The sequence below is a fragment of the Lottia gigantea genome, assembly GCF_000327385.1.
Source record: "Lottia gigantea unplaced genomic scaffold LOTGIsca_13, whole genome shotgun sequence".
Taxonomy (NCBI): domain Eukaryota; kingdom Metazoa; phylum Mollusca; class Gastropoda; family Lottiidae; genus Lottia; species Lottia gigantea.
Genome location: NW_008707425.1, coordinates 1898007 through 1916756, shown reverse-complemented (window position 1 = coordinate 1916756; position 18750 = coordinate 1898007). Strand labels below are relative to the sequence as shown.

Below are 18750 nucleotides of genomic sequence, written 5' to 3'. Positions count from 1 at the left end.
AAGGGGGGGGGGGGGGTAATTAGGCGTACAGTAGTACACAATACTGACGGGTGGTAAGTAATGTGTAAGGGTGGTAATAAGGCGTACGATAATACACAATACTGACGGGTGGTAGGTAATGTGTACAGGTGATAATAAGGCGTACTATAATAAACCATACTGACGGGTGGTAAGTAATGCGTAAGGGTGGTAATAAGGCGTACGATAATACACAATACTGACGGGTGGTAAGTAATGTGTACGGGTGATAATAAGGCGTACTATAATAAACCATACTGGCGGGTGGTAAGTAATGCGTAAGGGTTGTAATAAGGCGTACGATAATACACAATACTGACGGGTGGTAAGTAATGTGTACGGGTGATAATAAGGCGTACTATAATAAACCATACTGGCGGATGGTAAGTAATGCGTAAGGGTTGTAATAAGGTGTACGATAATACACAAATACTGACGGGTGGTAAGTAATGCGTACTGGTGATAATAAGGCGTACGATAATACACAATATTGACGGATGGTAATAAGGCGTACGATAATAAACCATACTGACGGGTGGTCAGTAATGTGTAAGGATGGTAATAAGGCGTACGATAATACACAATACTGACGGGTGGTATGTAATGTGTACGGGTGATAATAAGGCGTACGGTAATAGACCATACGGACGGGTGGTAAGTAATGTGTTCGGGTGATAATAACCCTGTGTTCTTGGTTACCACCCTCAGCTCTTGTTCACCACCCTAGCTGTTGTTCACCGCCATCAGTTCTTGTATACCGCCTTTAGTTCTTGTTTACTACCCACAACTCTTTGTTACCACCCTAGTTGTTTTTCATTAACCTAGCTGTTGTTTCCCACCCAAGCTGTTGTTCACCACCCTCAATACTTGTTTACCACTCACAATACTTGTTTACCACTCTCAGCTCTTGGTTACCACCCTAGTTGTTGTTCATTTTACTGCATTCAGCTCTTGTTCACCTACCCTCGGTTCTTGTTAGCCTCCCTCAACTCTAGTTTACCACCCACAATTCTTTTTGCCACCCTAAACTCTTGTTCACCTACCTAGTTGTTGTTTACCACCCTATGTTTTTGTTTAACTCTTAGTTACCACCCTAGATGTTGTTCATTAACAAAGGTCTTGTTCAACACACTCAGGTCTTGGGTGCCACTACAATACTTGTGTAACACCTACAATTGTTAACCACCTTAAGCTCTTGCTTACCATCCTAGCTGTTGTTCACCACCCTCAGCTCCTGTTCACTACCCACAGCTCTTGTTCACCTACCTAGTTGATGTTTACCACCCTAACACCCTCAGCTCTTGTTTACCACCCTAGCTATCGTTCAACACCATCAGTTCTTGTATATCACCCACAGTTCTTGTTTACCACCCCAACTATTTGTTACCAACCTAGTTCTTTTTCATTAACCTAGCTGTTGTTTACCACCCTGAATAATTGATTGTTTACCACTCTCAGCTCTTGTTTCATTAACCTAGCTGTTGTTTACCACCCTTAATACTTGTTTACCGCCCTTAATACTTGTTTACCACTCACAATTCTTGTTGACCACACTCAGCTCTTGTTTCATTAACATAGCTGTTGTTCACCACCCCAGGTCTTGTTTGCCACCCACAATACTTGTGTAACACCCACAATTCTTGTTTGACACACTAAGCTCTTGTTTGCCACCCTAAGCTCTTGTTCACCTACTTAGTTGTTGTTTACCATCCTCAGCTATTGTTCACCACCCTGGGTTATTTTTACCACCCTAGCTGTTGTTTACCACCCGTAGGTCTAGTTTAACAGTCACAATTCTTGTTTACCAACCTACATTTGTTTACCACCCTCAGCTCTTGTTCACCACCCTCGTTCCTGTTTACCACCTGCAGATCTTGTTTACCACTTCCAGCTCTTGTTGACCACCCTCAGCTCTTGTTTACCACCCCCAATACTTGTTTACCACTCGCAATTCTTGTTTGCCAACCTCAACTTTTGTTAACCACCTTAAGCTCTTGTTCACCAGCCGATGCTCTTGTTGCTGTTAACCACCCTCGGCTCTTGTTTACCACCCTAGATGTTATTGATTAACCCAGCTCCCGTTTACTACCCAAAAACGTTTACTGCCTTCAGCTCTTGTTTACCACCCTCGGTCCTTGTTCACCACTCGTAGGTCTAGTTTACCACCCTCCGTTCCCTTTCACCACCCGCAGTTCTTGTTTACCACTTCCAGCTCTTGTTCACCACCCTCACATCTTGTATACCACCCCAATATTTGTTTACCACTCACAATTCTTGTGTACCACCGACAATTCTTGTTAACCACCCTAAGGTCTTTTTTACCACCCTCAGCTTTTGTTCCAGCTTTCTTAAACTAATAGGGAATGTCAGGAATTCGCGTTTTTGGGAATCTGATTCTAAAAATCTTCAAAGTGTGGGATCTCCCACACACTATATAAAAAATCCTTAAATTTGCCGGGAAATGTCAAGAAAAAGTGCTTCCGGGCTTAAAAAAAAACAAATGCAGAGCCACGTGAGGTTTGTAGGTGACATGAATATCGAGACTAAATTTCATAGAAGTGATTCAAAAAAGTGGTGGCCAAATTGCCTTTACACCGGTTGACTATAAATAGCCATCCTATGGAAAAGCGATTATCAATTATAAGTAGATGTTATTTTCGTACATTTTTCTGAAAGGAATAGCAAAAAAGCGTTTCTAATGAACATAAGAAACATTATAATGCATGTAACGCTATAGCCTTCACAGCTAATAATGTAGGTCTCTAAAGAAATTAAAGTTTTAAAAACGGGTGGCAAATAAAAAATGAGGGTGGCGAATAATTGTTTGACACCCGGGTGGCGAATATCCTCGGCCTTTATTTTCGGTTGTTTACCAGTATCTTGCAAAGTAAAAACATAATCATCTTCATCTTCTTCTAAATTTACTGAATTAATGTCACTGCTCATTCTCTCTTCTTCTTCATCAGAATCAACGTAGTTTACTCCAGTTTTCGATTTATTTCTTCTGAAATTCTTCTGTTTATAATTCTCACGGCGACCTTGACTTTCCTGTCTTCCGGTTGCCTGACTTGATTGTCTAAATCTGTCATTCCGATAACTCCCGGTTGAACTTGTCTGAAAGTTTCTAGTTTTACAACATTTAGCAAAATGTCCATATTTTGCACATTTATCACATTGTCGATGTTTTGCTGGACAAATTTCATCATTCTGTTTATGTCCTGGACTATCACAACGAAAACATTTAAAATCAGTATTCTGCCTAAAATGAGTCTTTCTTTGATCCTTCCGATAATGAATTCTATTTATTTCCGATTTTTCATCTGATTTATTCTTCTTGTCAAATACATCGATCTGTCTTGATGATGCTTCGCGGATTCTCGCAATATTCTTCAATTCCGTTAGTCGTAAATCTTGACCTTTTTCTAGAAGTTTTCTTCTCAAATCTTGCGATTTACAACCTTGAATTACTTGGTCAACAATTTCTTTCTCATCATCATGGAATTCACATGGAGCTATATTCTGACGTAGTCTTGTCACAAATTGATCAACAGTTTCTTCTTCAAATTGATAAAGTTTTCTAAACACGTGTCTTTCGTAGGCGGATTACTCGGACCTTTAAAATGATCAGCTAATTTCTTCACAGTGTCACTATAAACATTCTCACCTTCTCCTGGATCAGGGATTTCAAAAGTAAAGAAAATGTCCTGCATTTCTATTCCACCACAGTGCAACAATAACGATTTCTTTTGACGATTATCCGTGACTCCTTTACAGCATATAATTCAAATGAACGTAACCATTTCAGCCATCTTGTTGCTAATTTCGTCGGATCACCGGAACAATTAAATTTATCAATTCCACCTATTTCAGTTAATTGAGCCATTCTCTTCCTCCTTTTTAAAAGTTTTATCTTCTTTTAAAGTCGCCAATTGTTGTATTCCCCACTTGCGGATTTAACCCAGAAGAGAATTGAATAGGCTTCGAATTTAATCATACATGCTTTATTATCAATCTTACAATCAGAACTACAATGGCGGGAATTCAATACATAGTAGAGGGGTATTAATAATGACGTAACCATAGGCAATATGCATTTACCGTAAACATCTAAATAATGTATCTATAAATAGATATGCTAGACACTACAATAATGGCTTTTTTGTTATGGATGGAATAATAACTGGTACACCTCTACCTGTCTAAAAAGAGCAAATAGCATCAATACAAAATACCATTAATTTTGAAATGTATCCTCCTTTCGATTTTCATTGTTGATTAAAAGTCTTGTGGTCATCATCAATGTATATTGTATGTTTGTGATTTATTCAGTAAGTGGAATTCATACAGTCGAGTAACCTAATTTCGTGGAAACCTATTATTCGTGGATTTCCGGAAAGGATTAATAATTTACATGAGCGACCTTGCGCGACCTCCGCATAAGTTTGTTTTAATAAACATGGGTTTTCTCTACAATATCAGCTAGTAGAATGAATCCAGTAGTTTCAAGCAAGGTAAAATGTATTAATGTATATTTTGACAAATACAAAATGGCGGATTTCACTTATTACCAAAAGTCAACATTTTTTATCGGCCGAATTTCCTTATAATCCCAAGCGGTAATCGGAATTCCAAGTGTCGTCTGCTAGAATATATTCCAACGAATGAAGTCACGTGATCAACTAGTGGATTCCGTGTCAGCAGAAATATTCTATGGAACACAAAGTGGACCATATTCTTATGTTGTTTCAGTGACTTTTAGCAATAAATCACGCTACGTATCATATTTTGTCAGTCTCTATTTTTTTTAAATCGTGGTTCTTTGAAGGAATTGTCACTAGTTATAATGAATTGATATTAAAGATAAATACTAAGAGAAGTTAACTATACCACCCGGTATCCATACAACGTGTTTTTCTAGACTTATTTATAGATCAAACATTGTACACGAAAATAGGTGACGCATTCTGCCGCCGTTGCCGAGTTGCTTGCTCATGAAATATGGGTCAAAGTGAAGGATTCATAAAGAAAATCGAAATAAACCAATTTAAATTATTTTGTAGAATATCTGAGGAAACATCTAAGACATAAATTTTTTTTTTCGTTTTTTTAACTTTGACGAAATTTGGTGTTGAATCCTTATATCCACGAAAATAGGTTACACCACTCTATATATCTACCTTTCCTCTAACAGTCATAACTTCTTGACTTTCCAGTAATTTCATCTCAAACATGGTTAACTCTCCAACCAGATGCTCTGGTGCTTCACCTTTCTTCCTATTTTCATAGTCATTCACTCTGAAAAGTCAAAATATAACAGTCAAATTTTATACTTTAAAAAATTCAATTTGCAACATTCAAATTCTGATTTGCTTGGTACAAAATGATGCTATAAAAGTGCCATATTCATACTAATTTTATTTTCAGAAAAACTCCCTTAAAATCCTTAGCAATTTATAGCTTTTGTATGATAAAAAAAGTTAAACTAAAGACTGATTGCAAATAAATGAACAATTAAAGAATACCTAATAGCTTGTAACTCCCCAGATCTCCTGCGGTTGTATACAACCAATTTGACAGACACAATTCCACAAGTTTTCTTCATCATCTAATGGTTTTATTTCTCTAAGATTTAAAAGTAATCTGCCACATAACCTCATCATTTGTGAAGTATACGTACATTTTTTTCAATCCATTGATTGCCTAATTGTACAATAAGACTATCTTCTCTGGCAACTTTACCAATCTCATCTAAATTCATTGAAGCAAAAACTTCTTTAATCAAAGTCTGACTGGCAATCGGTTGGATTCTGCCACATAAAATATCTGATTGAGTAACTAATGAGGATGTTGAATCAACTTGAATACCTTTCTCTGAAACACACTTTTCCTTGTGCTTTCTAAGTAAAACTTTGCTTATCCACAAATAGCAACCTGGACATGGACCATATTCTGCTACATTAAAATCACATGATGGTCTTCTCTCAAGGATGATCTCCCCCTTACCTCTTGCAAGTGTTTTCATGTTGAACTCATTGTTGAATTTACCTCTAAGTAAAGTTTTCAAATCTCTTGACTGTTTAGGATCATCTTCATTAAGCAATTCTGTGAGTTCTTTAGAATTTGAATGTGACGACAAAGGACGATTTCTAGTTATGTGCTGGGAAAAATTAGACACCTTAAGCACAATACTGGTAGCTGTTATAAACTCTATCAATTTTCTTCATTTGACCAGTTTTAGAGGTTGTGCCTTTCAGAATTTTAAATACATAGATTTTATGATTATCTTTAGCTCTCAAAATGGATTCCTCATCAGGAGATTAATCCTCACTATCAGTTGAATCTAGAACATCTAAATTTCTACTTGGGACCACCTTTGAGCTTATAGTACTGGGGGCCTTTAGAGAGGATTTTGAGCTGACTTCAGGTGGTTTACAAAGCATTGGAAAAATTTCACTAGCATCACTTTCCTCCCCTTCACTTTCATTAATGACTTCGCATTGGTCACTATTGTGAAAAGAACTTTCACTTGGTAAATACCTTCATCTTCTGAAGTGTATTCCTGTGATGACCAATCACGAGTAACCGGTTTTCTGTAAGAATATTAGATAAAGTTCCATTTGGTAAATTAGAAGTATCAAAACTTGAGGTTTGATTTACGTCATCAGGTTTTCCTGTAGCATCTAAGGCTCTGTTTTGGCGACTGTATTTCTTGATCTGATCATGTATACTAGGCTCTGGTTCTGTATTAGATGAATTTTCATTTGGTAAATTAGAAGTATCAAAACTTGAGGTTTGATTAACGTCATTAGGTTTCCCTTTAGCATCTAAGGCTCTGTTTTGACGACTGTATTTCTTGATCTGATCAATACTAGGCTCTGGCTCTGTATTAGATGAAGTTTCATTTGGTAAATTAGAATTATCAAAACTTAGGGTTTGATTAACGTCATCAGGTTTTCCTGTAGCATCTAAGGTTCTTTTTTGACGACTGTATTTCTTGATCTGATCAATACTAGGCTCTGTATTAGATGAAGTTTCATTTGGTAAATTAGAAGTATCATAACTTGAGGTTTGATTAACGTCATCAGGTTTTCCTGTAGCATCTCAGGCTCTGTTTTGACGACTGTATTTCCCGATCTGATCAATACTAGGCTCTGGCTCTGTATTAGATGAAGTTTCATTTGGTAAATTAGAAGTATCATAACTTGAGGTTTGATTAACGTCATCAGGTTTTCCTGTAGCATCTCAGGCTCTGTTTTGACGACTGTATTTCCCGATCTCATCAATACTAGGCTCTGGCTCTGTATTAGATGAAGTTTCATTTGGTAAATTAGAAGTATCAAAACTTAGGGTTTGATTAACGTCATCAGGTTTTCCTGTAGCATCTCAGGCTCTGTTTTGACGACTGTATTTCCCGATCTGATCAATACTAGGCTCTGGCTCTGTATTAGATGAAGTTTCATTTGGTAAATTAGAAGTATCAAAACTTAGGGTTTGATTAACGTCATCAGGTTTTCCTGTAGCATCTAAGGCTCTGTTTTGACGACTGTATTTCTTGATCTGATCAATACTAGGCTCTGGTTTTGTATTAGATGAAGTTTCATTTGGTAAATTAGAAGTATCAAAACTTGAGGTTTGATTAACATCACCAGGTTTTCCTGTAGCATCTAAGGCTCTGTTTTGACCACTGTATTTCTTGATCTGATCAATACTAGGCTCTGGCTCTGTATTAGATGAAGTTTCATGTGGTAAATTAGAAGTATCAAAACTTGAGGTTTGATTAACGTCATTAGGTTTCCCTTTAGCATCTAAGGCTCTGTTTTGACGACTGTATTTCTTGATCTGATCATGTATACTAGGCTCTGGTTCTGTATTAGATGAAGTTTCATTTGGTAAATTAGAAGTATCAAAACTTGAGGTTTGATTAACGTCATCAGGTCTTCCTGTAGCATCTAAGGTTCTGTTTTGACGACTGTATTTCTTGATCTGATCAATACTAGGCTCTGGTTCTGTATTAGATGAAGTTTCATTGGTAAATTAGAAGTATCAAAACTTGAGGTTTGATTAACGTCATCATGTTTTCCTTTAGTATCTAGAGCTTTACCATCATTCAACTTTTTCTTCTTAATTGGAACTACAAAAATTGTAAATACAGATTGAAATTCAAATCACTAATGTACAAGAAGGATCGTTTGAGGTTTCTTTCAAGATGGCGATCAGGTCACATCACACGTGGCCACGTTGGCTTGTCTTTCGTTTCGCTTACATTGATTAATCTAGACTAATCCATGCACTTAAGGCAACAATAGGTCCAGATCAGCTAACAATGAATCTAAATGTTGACGATAACAGATTGTTTATCAGAAGTACTTACATTTAATTTTTGAAGCGAGACAGATTCTGATCATAACACAGGAAAAAAACAGCTGCGCATGCGTAGTGGTAGTCAAGATCAGTAAGTCGCGAGTTTCGTATTAAACAAGTGCAGGTGTCTTGATAGCCAAGACTTTCTCAAAAGGGGGTGACTAGTCTATTTAAGACGTAAAATTTACGGTACTGTCTGTGGCGTCTAACTAGTCCGAAGTTGGCTGAGATTGGCCGTATGAGTCACTTTTCTGGGTTGCATTTTCAATGTCTGTTTTTTTGGGGTTGCGTTTGTCCGCCAGAAGGCTCATTCATTAGTTTATGTGGTGCAGCGCAAAAGTTGAAAAATCCCCACAAGTACTAAATAGACTCATGGAAAACCACGCAAGTACATTTGAGTGAGGGCGGAGGGACGGGCGGCTGGCCGGCCGGACACGGGTGACGAAAATATTCACTTAACACTTCAAGTGGGCGTATAAAGAATGAAAATATATTTGAATAGGTCTCGTCAAGCACAACAACATTTGTTATGGCCAAGAGGTCAACAAAGTTCAAATAAAAGATGTGAAAGTTTTAAAAATTGCTGTTTTCGAAAGTATAATGTCGGACATCAAAAATCAAAGTATGAATGGACATCCTAGATCGTCTACCTTGCAAACGTCAAGGTCATGCATGTTAAAGGTCAAAAAATTATAATTTTAAAAATTGTAAAACCTGTTCCATATTTATATGAACACATGAAATAAATTAGTTTGAGTTATTGCCCTTGTTCTTGAAAACGCGTTCAATTTTAGCATGAAAAAACACTCAAATTATTGACAGATATTGGCAAAACTTGGTAATATTATTCAGTATTGACTCAAACAGTTCAAAAGAAGTATATGAATGAGGGTTCAATATTTCATACTGGTAATACTGCCAAATATTTTTATTTAAAATCAAAACTGCCAGTCGGCGTGTTTTACCTTGCCTGGCGAGCTATCTTTGGAATAAAATTACCCAGAAAACAGTTCCTTTTCCAGGAACTGTCCAAATTAGTATCCTATTTTGATGCAAAGATTAATGGTAAACAAATGAACACATGTTATTATTTCAAATCTTTTAATTGAACAATTCGAACATACTGCAAAAAGAATTTTTCAAATATCTCTAAAATGCCGAAAGTTGAAATTTCAAGTTTTCAAGCGAATGACGGCAAAACCGAAAGTGTAACAAAATTTTTTATTTACTATTTCAATCAAAACAAAATTGTAGAAGTTAATAAAAAAAAAAAACGCCTTCATTAAAACAAAAATGTCAGTGACAAAATTAAAAATCTGAAATTTATAAATTGCTATCTTTTAGCCATAGTTTAAAGTAATGGACGATTCCTCGTTGTGCTAAAAACATGGTTCGTAACCCAGCTTCATTTCAACAAAATTTTAAAATATGATTATTAAACATTTTTGTCTCATAATAGGCGTTAGAATGCATCAAATAAATTCTATTTTTTCAACTCTTTTCTTGGGAGAACTCTTTTTGATGCTCCAAAACACTGCAACAGCGCTGTTGCATTATGAATCTCAACTTTGACAGTCTGCCACTGATCACATTTTCTTAATTTTCCAGATATTAATATTAAGGACTGAATATAAATTGTGTTAATTGAGATATGTTACTTAGATTATTGATTAATGTACTAAGCCAGCATCCTTTGCCATTCCATAAAATATTGTGGTTTTATCTTCTAGTAATCTGTTTGGTGAATCATATTCTTTGATTGTTCCTGAATCAAGTACCATAATTCTGCAATTAGAAATGGGAAATACAGAATGAAAGATTAGCATATTCCAGAAAAATTCAAGATAAAGGACTACAGTAAACAGATATTTAAAAAGATAGCCTGACAGGCTATGTAACTTACACTCACCACAAGCTGTCAGAAATGATAACAAAGCCTTTAGTGACTTGAGAATATATTTTATTAAGTTAAGGGAATAATTAACCCGTAATTAGCTAATTACGAGAGGATTCCAATGATCGAGTGGTCACTTAATAAAGATTATCGGTTCTCACAATTTCCATAGGGGAGGTAACTCTTTGTGTGCCTTTTTACAGCCAAACATTACCAAAACAGCAAAATACCAACCGAAATTTTTTAAATTTAAAAGGTTATCTTTCCAAAATAGGGAAAAAAGACAATTTTTTTTCTAACTACACAGTTTAATCAATTACATTATTTCTAACATACAAATATGTCTTTTAAACATGGTTTGGGTAATAATTTTTTTAAACGAAAATGTGGCGAGATTAACACAAGCTACTTTAGTGAGTAAACAATCGGATTTCAGTAAATTTGATCCCCAAGATTTTCTACATCCTCATACACTTTAATTTGATGCTAAATGGATTATATTCTCCTTTACCCTTAATCCACCCCTTCCTCCCAGCCAACCCCACCCTTTTCACTACCCCTCAATGTTTGTATCAATCCAAGTACCCAGCTCTCTATATATTTTAGATTCTTTGTTTTGTTATATATTACTTTGAATTACGCAAATTAAGCTCATTACATTAAACATGTAAATATAGATAATGTACTATACAATACTATATTTTTATGTACTCTTAGAGGTTGGTTAACCATGTATTAGTAAATTAATTTATATGTACATTACTATGTTCGTTATTATTTTCTATAATTGTGTGAATTATAAATGTACACTTTATCATTATGCCATGATTATTTTATTGATAAAAGAAGGAAATGCTATGTAGAAGCTGGAGTCGTATGATAAACACCTAAGCAAAACTTTAAATTCCCACAATGCAACACACTGCTTTAGTTTTCTTTGTTTAGATAAGTGATCACAACAGAAATGGTATATTATTTGCAGTTTTTCTACAATGGCCAAAATAAGAAAAATGAAAATAAATAAATAAGATAGCTTGCGAAGCAAGGTAACATACGCCCACTGGCAGCTGTCAGAAATGATAAAATAGTCTTTAGTGACTAAAGTACGAATTTTCTCATATTGAAGAAATTTTTATTAGTTTGAATTCAATTACATATATATATGCCAGTTATTTATGCTGAGTAATTCCACAAAATTTTTCAAAATCAATATGAACTAGAGCCACACGTGGCACAGAGTGGGACTTTGCAAATGTAGCAAAATGCAACAGACTCTGAAAAAATCACGCGCAAGAGCAGTCTAAAGTTGAGAATAATTCTTTGGAAGATTGTTATAACGGAAGTAGACAGGCCTCACAAATGAAAGTATCAGAAGAAAGCCAAGGTCAATGACATTTGACATTGAAAGGGAGACGGTCAACAAAGGTCAAGGTTACGAGATACAAGTCATCAAAATTTTTAAATATATACGGCTATAAAACCGGAAGATGAGATAGGACAGCAAATATAAAAGTATAAATAGATAGCCAATGTGAATGACCTTTGATCCTACAAAAATCAGGGTCAAAAAAGGTCAAGGTCAAATATTGAAAATTTTGAATTTTCAAAACCTGTTCCTTTTTTTGAACTATAAAGCTGAAACAATCGAACTTCTAAGACAACGTGGCTCAACGGATGAAGTAATTGTATGCAAAGTTCCATTTTGAACAAATGTATACGTTGCGAGTTATGTCCCTTGCCAAAATTGTCAATAATGAGTAATTTAACCCGGATGTGCTACGCCCACCTCAATTTCTTTTGCATAGGTTAATTGATATTCTGAATGTTATGTTGTGTTCCAAAGTTAAAGCTTCTACATCATACAGGTCAAAAGATATAGGTCAACAAGAGTCAATAAAGGTCAAAATAGAAAATTGAAAATATGGAAATTTCAAAACCCGTTCCTTTTTTGGAACTATAAAGCTGAAACAATTGACCTATTAACACAAAGTGACCAAAATAATGAGGTAATTGTGTGCAAAGTTCCTTTTTGAACAAATGTATACTATGCGAGTTATGCCCCTTTCCCAAAATGTAAATAATTAGTAATTCAACCCGGATGTGCCATGCCCACCTCAACTTTTTTGTCATAAGTTAATTCATATTCAAATTGTCTTGTTGTGTTCCAAGTTTCAATGTTCTACATAAAATAGGTCATAAGATATATACACACCAAGCTGAAAGAAACAGAAATATTGTAAAAAAAAAACTCAAATTTGAAAAATTCACGAATTTCAATTTTGCTTTAAAAAATGATTGTTATAAATCACTTGAAAGAGCATGAAAAGCACATTAAGAATCCGAAAAAATTAACCCTCTAGGTTAATTAGGTCACGTGGTAGAGCAGTCCAAAGTTGCGAATTTGGCTGTTTTCGGACAGCTATAAAACCGGAAGTACATGTCGAAGGTCAAATGTCAAAGTATTAACTGATAGCTAAGGTCAATGACCTTTGACCTTATGAAGGTCAAGGTCATCAAAGTTCAAGATCACGAGATATGACCCTTCAAACTTTGAAAAAATTCAACCGGATGTTGCAAAAAAGCAAAATTGAGAATCGAAAAACGACTTCCGAATGTCATGTTTTTTTTTTTATCTTAAATCGAATCATTTCAGAAAAATCAAAATGGCGGCCAGTTTCACGTCTGTTCCGGATTTTTTTTTCTTCGTTTTTTTGTCATAACTTTGTCTACCTATCAGCATAGAATTTTTTGTCCTATACAAATCACACCGGAAGATATTCAACCGGAAGATATTCAACCGGAAGTGAACATCGATTTCCTGTTTAAACCAGAAGTGAAATTGAAAATTTGACTGTACCATTTTGTTTACTTTCTTAAACTGTCTTTGCTCAATTTTTTTCAGATTAATCAGACAAAAAGCAAAAAAAATGAAAAAAATGCAAAATTTGGGAAAAAAAATGTCTGCGACAAATTTTCGAATTTTGAAATTTTGAAATTGCTATTCTTTCAGATTTTGCCAGTAGATTCCAAAAATGCAAACCCAAAGAAAATCGACCGAAAAATACGACTTCTAGAGCCGATTATCTATTCTTGCACATATTGAACTGTGGCACTTCCGGTTTTGCAAAAAAGATCTAAAATATATTTATGCACATCGTCGCCTATATCTAAGGTTCGTGAATGTTGAATGGTTGCTGCAACTATTGTAGTCTAAGCTCAGGAAGGTGTGTAAAAATCGAAAAAAAAAAACAAACTAGAACCGTTATAACGGTACCGAAGCAGTGCGCATCCAACCTGATACATCGATAGCACGTTGCATTTTAAAGTCAAAATGAGATATCTTACCGGAAAGAAAAGCATGTAAACATTCAATAGTAAAAAAAATCGTTTAAACCGTTTAACGTTCGGTAGTGAAAAGACGCATGGATTTGATACCATTCGATACTAAAAGGTGTTAACATTCGGTAGTAAAAAGTCGAATTTTCAAATAGCTGTAAAGTTAAAAAAAACAAATCGCACAACAAAAATGGAATTATTTTTGGAAGGGTTTTGTCAGATACTATAACTTGTGTTACGGTTAAGAGGTCAACAAAGGTCAAATAAAAGAAATATAAGCTTTAAAAGTGTTAAATTGCTGTTTTGGGACGTCTGTAAAAACTTTGCGAGTTATAACAATTTGAATTATTTAATTTTAAGGTAAAAGTATCCCGGATTTGCCACGCCCACTGCATAAATTTTTTGTTGTCTGTAATAATGTGTACAATGTCAAATAATGTTCAAAATTTCAAGTGTTTACAATCATTAGATCATGAGATATTCGTAGTTAAAAGTTTTTTTAAGGCAAAGGTGACTGTCGGTGGATTATAGAAACCGTTAAAATTACGCAAAGTTACTATAGAAGTCAATACAAAATTTTCAAATTCAATTTTAATCAAAATACCAAGTGTTATATATCATTTGAAAGAATAGATTGCGTGTAATAAGGACAAAAGATAAATTTTCGCTTATATAAATTAGGTCACGTGATAGACCTTTTTTTAAAGTTAAAAATCGCGATTTTCAATTGGCTGTAGAACCGGAAGTTAACGGAGCATGACAAAAGTGAAAATATTAACGGATATATCTCGTAATGGGCAACAACCTTTGTTCAGGTCAAAAGGTCAACAAAGGTTAAATAAAAGTAATATGAGCATGAAAAATCAAAGTAAGAATGGTCATCTTAGATCAATGACCTTTGACCATGCAAAGGTCAAAGTCATTTACGTTAAAGTTCAAAAATGAAAATTTTTAAAATTCTTAAACATGTTCCCTTTCTTAAAGTAAAGAACGCAAATAACTGTAATCTTATCACAAATTGTCCTAAGCAGTGATCTACTTTCATGCAAAATTTCTAGGATGACAATTGCAAACTTTGCGAGTTATGACAATTGCAAGTATTTCAGGTAAAGGTAAATGCCCACCGGATGCGCCACGCCCACTTCAAAAATTTTAATTTGTCTGTGATGATGTCTACATTGTTAAATAATGTTCAAAATTTCAAGTCTTTACAATCATTAGATCATGAGATATTCGTAGTTAAACTTTTTTCTTAGGGCATCGGTGACTGTCGGTAAATTATAGACACCGTGATTTTACGCACAGTTACTATAGAAGTCAGTACAAAATTTTCAATTTTTAAAACGCGCAATTTTGATCAAAATATCAAGTGTGATTATCGCCAAAAAGAAGAGATCATGCACTCTAAGAATATATAAGAAATTTTGTTATATGTTAATTAAGTCACGTGACAGAGCTCTTCAAAGTTAAAAATCGCGATTTTCAAATTGCTGTAGAAGTTAACAATGCACAACAAAAGTGAAGATATTATCGGATATATCTTGTAAGGGGCAACAACTTTTGTTCAGGTCAAAAGGTCAACAAATGTCAAATAAAAGTAATATGAGCCTTTGAAGTTTCGAAAATTGCTGTTTTGGACGTCTACAAAACCGTAAGTATATATCGGACATCAAAGATCAAATTAAGAATGGTCATCCTTAGTCAATGACCTTTGACCATGCAAAGGTCAAGGTCATTCATGTTAAAGATCAAAAATGAAAATTTATAAAATTGTTAAACCTATTCCCTTTTTTAAAGTAAAGAATGCAAACAACTGTAATCTTATCACAAATTGTCCTAAGCAGTGATCTATTTTCATGCAAAATTTCTAGGGTGACAATTGAAAACTATGAGAGTTATAACAATTGCAAATATTTCAGGTAAAGGTAAATGCACACCGGATGTGCCACGCCCGCTTCAAAAATTTTAATTTGTCTGTGATGATGTGTACATTGTTAAATAATGTTCAAAATTTCAAGCCTTTACAATCATTAGATCATGAGATATTCGTAGTTAAACTTTTTTTTAGGGCAATGGTGACTGTCGGTAAATTATAGACACCGTGATTTTACGCACAGTTACTAGAAGTCAGTACAAAATTTTCGATTTTTAAAACGCGCAATTTTGATCAAAATATCAAGTGTGATATATCACCAAAAAGGAGATTTTATGCACTCAAAGAATATATAAGAATATTTGTTGTATGTTAATTAGGTCACGTGACAGAGCTCTTCAAAGTTAAAAATCGTGATTTTCCAATGGCTGTAGAACATGAAGTTAACGATGCACAACAAAAGTGAGGATATCATCGGATATATCTCGTAAGGGGCAACAACTTTTGTGCAGGTCACAAGGTCACCAAAGGTCAAAGTCACTAGATATGAGCCTTAATATTTTTGACAATTACTGAAAACATAAAAACGGAAATAAAAAAAATACGAATCCAAAATTCAAAAATCGGCTTCCTAAGTTTTGTTAGCAATCGATTGCAGATTCTTTAGACACCAAAGCACACAAATCAGATTTACCCCTGAAGCTTAATATCGATTTTTACAAAAATTGGTCACATCAAGATGGCGTCTAACACGTTACTCCCGGTTCAAATTTTTTCATTCCAAAATTGTTATAGGGACAATTTTAACTAATTTCAAAAAGAATTTTTCAAATACCTACAAAATTCCGGAAGTTGAAATTTCAAGTTTAGAGGCAAATGACGTCAAAACCGGAAGCGATATCGAAATTTTGAAAATAAATTTTTGTCAGGAATCAAAATGCTTATCTACTATTAAATTTTTAGGCCGATTGAAATAAAATTGTAGAAGTTGAAAAAAACACTAAAATTAAAACAAAAAAAAGTCAGCGACAATAGTCAAAATCTGAAATTTTATAAAGTGCTATCTTTTAGTCATTGGTTTAATGTAATGAACAAAACAAAAGTTACTGTCAAAATAGATGCAGAATTAGAGCAGTAATTCGAAATACGTAATGAATGGTTAACGTCATACGTCATTTTCTTTTGGAAGAAAATGCGTCATTTTACATTTAAACAGTAGCGACACGCAAAGTATAAGAAATAATAGTGTCAGACAATGTGTGACATGTGCAGTTTTGGCTGGGGAGCGTGACCAGAAGTAGAAAAAAAAAATAAAAAAAAAAAATAGTCATTTGCAAAACAATGCAAAAAAAAAAGAATTGACAATATGATAACAAACTGGGACTTTGCTTCTTCAAAGTCCCACAATAACTCAAATACAACAAACAATTAAATCACACAGCTCTAATCAAGGGCAAAATACTACTTTTGACGCGTGTTTACAAACTCAAGGGCAATAACTCAAAAAAAGTTCATCAAAAATATCTCGTTAGAACTTGTTCGAGATCTTATCAATTACAATGATCACACCAAGTTTCATCAAAATCGGTTGAAAACTGTAGCGTCTATTGTGCTCACAAACAAATTTTGACACGTTTTTCATAAGTCAAGGGCAATAACTCAAAAACCGTTCCTCAAAAATGCGTCAAGTTAGAACTTGTCAGAGATCTTATTAATTCCATTGATCACACCAATTTTCATCAAAATCGGTTGAAAACTGTAGCTTCTATTGTGCTCACAAACAAATTTTGAAGCGTTTTACAAAGTCAAGGGCAATAACTCCAAAAGTGTTCATTGAAAATGCCTTAAGTTAGAACTTGTCCGAGATCTTATCAATTCCAATGATCATAACAAGTTTGATCAAATTTGGTTGAAAACTGTAGCTTTTATAGTGCTCACAAACACATTTTGACGCGTTTTTACAAAGTCAAGGGCAGTAACTCAAAAACCGTTCAGTGAAAATACGTCAGGTTAAAACTTTTCCCAGATCTTATAAATGCCAATGATCATACCAAGTTTCATCAGCATCAGTTGAGAACTGGAGCTTCAATCCTGCTTACGAACTATTTTTATCAAATTTCGAAGCGTTTTTAAAAAGTCAAGGGCAATAACTCAAAAACCATTCATCGCAAATGCATCAAGTTAGAATTTGTCCGAGATCTTATCAATTCCAATAACACACCAAGTTTCATCAGAATCGGTTGAGAACTGTAGCTTCAATCCTGCTCACGAACTATTTTTAACCAATTTCGAAGCGTTTTTAAAAGTCAAGGGCAATAACTCAAAAACCATTCATTGCAAATGCGTCAAGTTATAACTTGTCCGATATCTTATCAATTCCAATGATTATGCCAAGTTTCATCAGAATCGGATGAGAACTGTAGCTTCAATCCTGCTCACGAACTATTTTTAACAAATTTCAAAGCGTTTTTACAAAGTCAAGGGCAATAACTCAAAAACCGTTCATCGAAAATTGCGTCAAGTTAGAACTTGTCCGAGAACTTATAAATACCAATGATCACACCCAGTTTCATCAGAATCGGATGAAAACTGTAGCTTCAATCCTGCTCACGAACAATTTTTAACAAATTTCAAGGCGTTCAAAGTCAAGGGCAATATCCAAAAACCGTTCATCGAAAATATGTCAAATTCGAACTTGACCGAGATCTTATCAATCTAAAGCATCACACCAAGTTTTATCAAAATCAGATAAAAACTGTAGTCTCTATAGTGCTCACAAGAGATGATGACAGATGGAACGACAGACAGGGGCAACAACAATATACGACTACATATTCATATGTAATAAATAATAAAACTTGACATAAAATACCATCCTTTAATACCCAACTTTTCGTCAAAAAAGTTTTGACTTCATCAAGAAAAGAAACAAACTACAAATGGTGGAAGGCAGTTAAGATTAAAATTACAATATGACCTCATAAGGTTTATGACATCACAATCTTAGAAACCACATAACAAGAGAAGGGTCAAAGATTGGTGATCCCATCAAAAAATCTTCTGTGATTGGTTATTGCTGCCTGTTTTTTCTTTTTGGAATCACCAAATATACATGTGGGTGTATAAAAACCGTTCAGCGTAAATGCGTCAAGTTAAAACTTGTCCCAGATCTTATCAATTTCAATGATCACACCAAGTTTCATCAGAATCGGTTGAACACTGTAGCTTCTATTGCGCTCACAAACAAACTTGACAAGTTTAACAAAGT

At 34.6% G+C, this 18750-nt stretch overlaps 1 protein-coding gene across 1 annotated transcript in view; it reads right to left on the bottom strand.

Moving 5' to 3' along the window:
* Positions 1–10049: 10049 nt before the first annotated feature.
* Positions 10050–18750, bottom strand: part of LOTGIDRAFT_111500 (hypothetical protein) — a gene marked incomplete at both ends in the record, with an annotated part of 74848 nt that continues 66147 nt past the window's right edge. Inside the window, one exon of the mRNA XM_009048949.1 lies at positions 10050–10164. Within this exon, the coding sequence (XP_009047197.1) occupies positions 10050–10164 (115 nt within the window). The remainder of the gene's footprint in view (positions 10165–18750) is intronic.